At 30.0% G+C, this 8,546-nt stretch overlaps 1 protein-coding gene across 1 annotated transcript; it reads right to left on the reverse strand.

The window, feature by feature from the left end:
• Positions 1–973: 973 nt before the first annotated feature.
• On the reverse strand, positions 974–2,285 carry LOC144556614 (wall-associated receptor kinase 2-like). The gene is made up of 3 exons (XM_078304995.1): positions 2,184–2,285; positions 1,194–2,034; positions 974–1,005 (listed from the first exon to the last, which is right to left on the reverse strand). Exons 1-3 carry the CDS (start codon positions 2,283–2,285, stop codon positions 974–976), a joined length of 975 nt encoding a protein of 324 aa, XP_078161121.1.
• Positions 2,286–8,546: the final 6,261 nt, after the last annotated feature.

Consider the following 8,546-nt stretch of genomic DNA (forward strand, 5'->3'; position numbering starts at 1 on the left):
GTGTATTTGTGTGGATTAATCCGACCTATTTGAATGGTTGTTAAATTAAACCAATTATTTTGTGGGAGCCTTACTCCGAATGGGCATTAGAAATAATTTGTGGGAGAATATGCCAAGCCGTGCAAGAAATTAAAGAGGACGTGAAATTAGATCTTGTTGAATATGCAAGAAATCAAAGTGGAATCAAAGAGGACGTGAAATTAGTGATATCATGCTTTTGTTTTAGTATCTAATATGGATTACATTTTGTCTCAATAAGTTGTGAAGATGAGACTTTGTTAAGGTTATGGTACTTGATACCACTGGTACCTATACTTATTTTGGTCATTTTGATATTGCTTATGAAGGAGCTGCATATTTATCTTTGTGCATTTTGGTAGTGCTGCTTTAATTGATTATATAGTTCATGCCAGCTATATTTCCGTTTCTCCAATTTTAGTTATTTCAAACTGTTTTGAATCATATCAGGTCCTTTTCATATTTGTTATATATAGTATTGTCACAATTTTTCTTTTTCTCATTTTTCTTTTCATTTTGATTAAAAAGTTGTGACAGGTTTCAATTAAAAATGAAATACAAAATTTTGCATAGAATATCACTAATTGGTTGAGTTGGTACCAGTGCAGGTATCAATTTAAATTCAAACTGCATTCAAAACTTTTCAAGTACTCTGAATCGCTTAACCAATTGACTTGATTACGGTTTGACTTGTTAATTACTTAAGTTAACGACACTTAGTCAACTGGATGCTCTGTGCCTAGTTCAAACTTTGTTAACACAATTTACTCTAATGAAATATATTTAATTAAAATTGTAATACAATTACATTCATCAATTTTATTATAATTATGTTATATGACAATAATAATATGAGGGTAATATAGTCTTTCTCTTATTACATATATATTTTATTCAAATACATGCTACTTTCTTAATCTTTTCTATTTGCCGAACATGAACTCCTTGGCGCTCCTTAACCTCTTAATCCACCATGCCGAAGGGGGCCTTACAGTAAGAAAGAAAAATTATATAGGAGAGTTAGACAATATTATGCATCAACTGTGAGAGTATACTTAATTTTGATTAAATTTACAACACTAAGATTCCCGAGGTCAATAAAAGCAGGCATAATATTATAACTAAGAAAGTGGAGCATATCATTTGTAGTATGTACATATATATAACGTACGTACCTTGACAACCATTAAGGAGATAGGGGTTTCCGTGATACCCTGGTGCGCAATTGCATATATAACCTTGACCAGTGGCGCGGTCAACACATTGGCTATTAGTGCTAACACATGCATAATGGGTTCTATTTTGTTTTGCTATTTTGCAGGTCTCGTTCCCTGCAACCCAATCAAAAACAACCGAAAATTTCTTGGCATCCTTAGCCGAAAATGTATTGGCATCCTTGTTAAAGGAGTCAGTTTTGGTGAGATATGTGGTGCTAAATTTGAAATTTTTTTCTATTAGCATCGCATACCCACAAGGGCTGAAGCTTGAGGTATTAGAACTGTGGAATCTAAAATCGAATGTAATATCATAACCCCTCATTCCAAATGGAATGGCAGTCTGGCAGCAACCCATACCAGAGCATGAGCCATTCACCAGTCCCTGCTCACTCAAGCTCACAGATGTACACCCTGTTTCGTACCAGATAGGTCGACTCCTTGGTGGGTTGAATATTGTGTCCCATATAGATTTACTCGTAAGTCTGACATATGCAGATGTCTCACTACCTAGTACCATGAACCTATTTTCAGTATTTGATAACCAAAATGGCGACTCGGTCAAATCAACAGTAGACAGACTCCCACGATTAAAGCTTGAGTTAATATGACACAGCCAAGAAACAACGACCTCAAACCGAGCTTGGCCTTGGGACACGGATATGCTTTGTAATACGGATTCCGATCCGTTTGAAGCAGGCAAAGATATTGCCTTGTAGCTACCGTCGATCGTCTTATTACACAATATGTCGAACTCTTCAGATCTGGAACAATTTTTACCTATCCCAAATGGATAGGTAACCTGTAATTATATGCAACTTTTTAATGTTAATCATGTAAATAACAGTTAACTTTTTGTAATTCTATGTATGATTGCAATTTTGACACTTTTTTTTTATATAATTGACAAGCTATGAATCATGAGTATGCCCTAATATATATGGAACGTACCTCAGTGTCTCCACAATGTGTCGGACATCCGGCAGGGGGTTGAAATATTGGTTGAGCCACAGAGAACGACAGTAGTAGCATGAAGAAGAAAAGGATAGCCATATATATATTAATGTATCTTAAAACAACTAAAAGGCTTTAAGAAATTCAAGTGGTTGTTTTGAAGTTTGAAAAACAAAAACAAATTGATGGAGTTTGGTTGAAGGAGAGTGAGTGATTTAATTTATAGGTATAGAAGAAAATAACTAACTTGGATCTTCATTGTAATTGCTTGTTGTTCACTTTTTTCTAAATAAAGTTTTCCTGCTTCGTCACCTTTAATCTTTGTTTACGCGCCTCCATAGATATTAATGAATTGCCAGACCAATATATAATTATAAAACAACAAGTTAAGTTAAATTTGGCCATTTAATTATCTACTAAAAAATAAAATTACTTAAATAACCTTGCAAATTCTAGTCCATTAATAAATTAGAAAATGGTTGCTTCCAGATATTCCTCAAATTCTTATCTCTAAGAAAAAAAAGCAGTTTGGTCTGAAATTTTTATTTAATATAAAAAATATAAAATTTTCAAATCTACACACATTTTGAATAAAATTTCAAATCTTCCAATTCCGGTAAATAATTTACCTGAAATAAGCCCTATGTACGGTAAATTATTCAACAAATTTAAAATCCTATGTCTGGTAAATAATTTATCAGAAATAGAATTTTCTGATTTTTTTATTTCAATTAAATAGAAGATGTGATAATTTTATTTTTCTATTAAAATATTAGAAATATTTTCATATTTCTTTAATAATTGATAAAATACTATATAATTGAATTTATTAAAAAGACTGCGACAAATAACCCATATCAATATTTTTTTCAGGCCAAATTTTTTGCACCTGTAAGAAAAATTAAAATATTTCTTTGGAAAAATTTCTAGTGTACCCATGTAAACTTTTAAAATAGCCAATTTCCCCATGAAAACATCTTAATATTCAATATCCACATAAAAACTTAATATCCTTTCTTTTATCCCCTTTAATTCACTAAACTTGTAATTTAGACAAATATACCCCTTCATTTTAAATGGATATCTCCCATTGAATGAGCAAAATTGAATAAAAGAGAAGCAAAAAGAAAATAGAGACTTCATCTTCTTCATCTCTATGTTTAAAGTCTAAACTCCTCCTTCTTCTACTCCAGTTGTGTATGGTTAATTTGATTAAATAGGAAATTAAATGACAAAATAGGACATCAACAGAGATTTACACCTTTGATGGTGATGTGCAATCATAGACAAGTAACTAAACATATTACACAAATACTTCGCCAATCACATCAGCTAACACAAAATGGAAATATATCACATTACATAATTCCATCCAACAACCAAATAAACCAAAGATTAATAACATTTCATGAATCGAAATAACATAATAAAAACAAAACAAAACATTGATCTTCAATCATCACTCAACATGCAAACACAGCAAGCCACGCAGAGTGCTTATTCATGATTGAAATCTGAATTCATGAAAAAAAAACCTTTAAAAGAAAAAAAGAAAAATCAAACTTAAAACATAAAACAAAACAGTATAAACCTTAGTTAGGTGCTTCCAAAATCAAAAGCTTAGACCTTGTAAATAATCATTGCACTTTCCGATATTCGCTGATTGTTGTCATTTTCACAAATTTCAGCATTTTGCATCAACCTATAGTAAGTAGACAAGAGGAATTGGAGAAGAAAATAATTTCTATTCTGATTTGTACAATGAGCATATTTAAAAGCGTATTGCATCAATCACTAGTCTATCCTAACTATAGTTCAGTCATTTAAATAGAGTAAGCACTATGTTGTTACCATCGCTATTAGTTGAAACAAATTAAAAGGGTCATTATGTTTCAGTTACGTCAAGAAGCCTCTTTGTTTGTTAAAAACTGGACCGGTCCAGATATAGCAAGATCAATGAAGGAGGAGTTTAAATGTGGAGATGAAGAAGATGAAGCATCTTTTTGTTTTTCTCTTCTCTTTTATTCAATTTTGTTCATTTAAGGGAGATCTCTATTTGAAATAAAGGGGTATATTTGTCTAAATAACAAATTTAATGAACAAAAGGGGATAAAAGAAAGGATGTTAGATTTCTATGGGGATATTGGATATTAAGTTGTTTTCACGGGGAAATTGGCTATTTTAAAAGTTTACATGGGTACCCTAGAATTTTTCCCTATTTCTTTGTGTATTACTGAAAAAAAAATTAAAATGTTTTGGATTTTAGTTATTGATCTCGATTTAAAAGTCACTTCCAAATAAATAAGAAAATTATTGTGGTCCTTCTAGTACATTCAAATTCTAAAATAAAATTGATTTGACATTTCAACTCTACCTTCCACTCATGAGTATTATTAACATGAGTATGGATTTCTGTCTTTTGAAGCTAAATTGGTAAATTTTTATTTAGATTATTATTATATCCGGTAAATCAACAAAACATGATTAAAATTTTCTGAACATAATTGCTAGTCCATATCGTATCTCTTAACTTTCTAAAATATTTTTGTTTCCGTTGTCTAACTGTCTGATCAAAGCGTCAAAAGAAAAGAGTCTATATGATATTAACAAAAGAGGAGGGTTCAAATGCACCCTATCTTTCAAATTCTTTTTCTCCATTTTCAAAGTCCGAATAGTCAATCCGAACCGTTAGATGCGATCTATATATTAAGATGTGCTTGGAGACCAAATTTTATATTTTTTGGAATTTATTTACTATAAAGCCATTTTGAAAATCGCTGATTTTATATTTTCTGGACCATTGGACCAGCGATTTTTCAAAGTGGCTTAATAAATAGTAAAAAAATTCCAAAAAATATAAAATTTGGTCTCCAAGCACATCTTAATATATAGATCGCATCTAATGGTTCGGATTGACTATTCGGACTTTGAAAATGGAGAAAAAGGATAGGGTGCATTTGAACCCTCCTCTTAACAAAAATACATATAATTTATGAGGAGGGTTCAAATGCCACAATTTTTTGCGCCTCCATTATGCCTTTATTTTTTAAACGCTAATAACTCAAAATTTAAATCATAAACATCAAAATAAAACTGTTAGATGAGATCTATGTTGTTTTCTTTATGTGCTCATAAAAAATTATTACATTTGAGTTTTGTTTATATGTGAATCAATAAAATGAAAAATCAACGCCTAGAAATTGTCCACATTAGTACGTTTATACAAGCTCTTGATAATAACCAAAACAAGATTGAAATGTCATGATTTTTTACACGTGAATATATAAAATGATGTAGATTATATCCAATAGTTTTATTTTGACTTTTACGTTTTAAATTTTGAGTTATTAAAGTTTTTTAAAAATAAAGGCATGATGAGGGCATAAAAAATGAAGGCATTTGAATCCTCATAATTTATATATATTTAGTTGGATACCTCTGTAACATTAAGAAAATATGGAATCTTGAAAATAATAATAATAAAAAAACATGTCTATAAGAATTTACAAATTCAAGATTTTAAACTATCAAACATCTCACTTTCATGTAATTTGTGAACAAATACGTCTCTTATCTCTGTTGGTTGGATATGGATTGTGCGGATCCTCGAGAAGCAGTTTTGACGGTTTTGAAAAAAATTACAGCTGTTCGATTCATAAAAAATATCCGGATGTCAGAATGAATTTAGTCCCACAAATTTTGCGGTAAGAATAATAGAGAGTATATAAGGCCTTAGAGGCCTAAATAATTAAATAGACCCGAGTACGTAGAGAGAGAATTGATGCCCCGCAACTTAGATAAATGTATTCGAAAACGGAATTTAATTTTTTGATTTGAAACTGGACTGACTTCAGCTTGGGTCCGATGTCCATTGGACCCAAAGTGGTTCCAATGGATTCGCTCACCATCGGATCTGATTTAAGATTCGTGCGCATGAATTTTAAAGCATATACAAAAGTGTGAGCACGAATCTTAAAGCAGATCTAATGGTGAGCGAACCCATTGGAACCACTTTGGATCCCATGGGCATTGGACCCAAGCTGAACTCTTGAAACTGGGGGATATATCCAGAAATCCGGATCCATAATTTAGGAATTATCCACTCCGATCGAATTACACGGATTCGGATCGGTTTACAGCCCTAGGTAGGGTCCACTGGAAAATAATTTAGAAATGAAATAAAAGGAATAGATGTGGATCAGGCAATATTGTCGTTCGTGTGGTCGGTTAATTTATTTTCTTCATTATAATCAATTATATTTAATTATTAACGTAAATTTTCAATTTCCAATTGAATTAAAGGTTTCGAGTGTATTGAAATTTTCAATTAAGTATCATGTGCTAAGATATGAATTTCCATATATATATTTATATATTAGAATACATTTTAATTGCTCTTTATTAATGGTTTATAACTAATTAAAAAAAGTTTAAACCGCATCTGGAATTATCATGTGACAGCCGCATCTGGAAAGATAGTTACCATTAGGTGAGTTATGATAAGGAGAATAAAAATATTAAATTAGTGGTGGAGACCTTAATTAACCGGAGATATCATTAGTTGGACATCCAATACATAAATAATAAAATTAATTAGAAGAATTTTTTTTTTAAAGTATCTGGATCGGTTCTGTCTAAACAACTGATCCAGATAGTTATCTGGATCGGTTCTCTGTTAAAACCTGATCCAAATAGTTATCTGGATCGGTTATTATATAAAGAACCGATCCAGATGATATTATCTAAATTAACTTATAATTTTTTTTTAAAGTATCTGGATCGGTTCTCTGTTAAAAACCGATCCAGATAGTTATCTGGATCAGTTATGATATAAAGAACCGATCCAGATATTATTTTTCAAATTTTCTTTTCATATTATAAAAGTAAATTACATATAAAAATAGAAAGCAAAATGTAACCTTGATTTATTTAGAATTGTTGCATGTCATGGTAGTTATTATAGTGGTTGCTATGGCCAATCATACACAGATACATGTCAGTGTTGCTATTAGTGTCAATAGTTATTAATTGTTGACGACTGCTAATTGGTTGATACTAGTTGCACTTAATTACATTTCTGCCAATTCTGGTACGTGTTGAGAAATTAAGAAATATAATTCTGAGGAAAATGAATTTTATTGAATGTTATTTTTTAAATTTATTCTGTATATTTATACAAACTAATTAAGGCTCAAGGAGTCGTTATTGTAAAGTTGGTTTTGTTTCTGAAATACATACAAGGACATATTCTCTTCTCCTTCTTTTTTAATTCTAGTCCTTAATCTACGACGATGATTAATCTCAGATTGTAAATTAATATCCAGCAAATATTCTTCTATTTCCGTATATTTTATTTTATTAATTTCTATGAATAAAAAAATTCTCCTTGTTTATATCCATTTTCATTCTTGGTAAAAATTTATTTTGTAAAAATTTTCTTGTTTATATCCATATTCTTTCTCGTAAAAATTTATTTTCTTTCTTGTTTATATCCATATATTTTGTAAAAATTTCCTTTCTTGGTAAAAATTCTCCTTGTTTATATCAATAAGGTGTGTTACCATAAAATGGTGCAATTGTATCCCTCCTCATTTATTATTATTATAATTAATCATGTTAATACAAATATAAACCTGTGGGAAAAATTAAGACACTTAGATTATGACTGGAAACACAACATGCATGTGAAATAGAAAATATAATTTGTAACGTGAATAAAAATAATGATAAGTAGACGGTTTTAATTATTGGGTTCGCTTTCACTTCGAGAGAAGTTAATGCAGATCGGTGGTCAGTAGGTCCAAATAGAATAAGGAATTCAAGCCTTAATTATTTTATCAAATGCGGATTATAATCATGTCAGTTTAACATTTAAAATTAGGCCTCTAAATGTAAACCACCTATTATTGTTGCTTAAGAGTAATTAGTCCTCTAATGATCCCACTGTCAGTGACTACATTTTTTTTCGGATCCTAATTCTAAAAAAAAAAAAAACTTTTAGGATCAGTTATTAAAAAATAATTAATCCTAAAAGTTTTTTATTTCATAACCAAATTATAAAAAAAATATACTTTTAGGATCGGTTATTAATAAATAACCGACCCTAAAATTTTTTTTTTTTTTTTAGAATTAGGATCGGTTATTAAAAAATAATCGATCCTAAAAGTTTTTTTTCATAACTGTTACATTCTGAAATTTTAAAACTTGATTAAATTGATAAATCGATGAATTGACTTAAATAAAAAGTTTAATTAACTTAACGATCGTTCAGAAATTTTCTAACTGATTAAAACGAAACTAAAATTTCGAAATAGAAATAATGTATATTAAAAAAATTTAGAGATTTAAAAATAAATAAAT

Source organism: Carex rostrata, chromosome 7, assembly GCF_964058835.1.
Source record: "Carex rostrata chromosome 7, lpCarRost1.2, whole genome shotgun sequence".
Lineage (NCBI taxonomy): Eukaryota > Viridiplantae > Streptophyta > Magnoliopsida > Poales > Cyperaceae > Carex > Carex rostrata.

What these genes read in the sequence shown, in the direction of transcription:
- LOC144556614 (XM_078304995.1), bottom strand. Translation starts at nt 2,285, where the DNA reads ATGGCTATCCTTTTCTTCTTCATGCTACTACTGTCGTTCTCTGTGGCT. An exon ending in CACATTGTGGAGACACTGAG is followed by an intron (nt 2,035 to 2,183) that starts GTACGTTCCATA and finishes ATATAATTACAG; the next exon opens with GTTACCTATCCATTTGGGAT. An exon ending in TCTCCTTAATGGTTGTCAAG is followed by an intron (nt 1,006 to 1,193) that starts GTACGTACGTTA and finishes TCTTACTGTAAG; the next exon opens with GCCCCCTTCGGCATGGTGGA.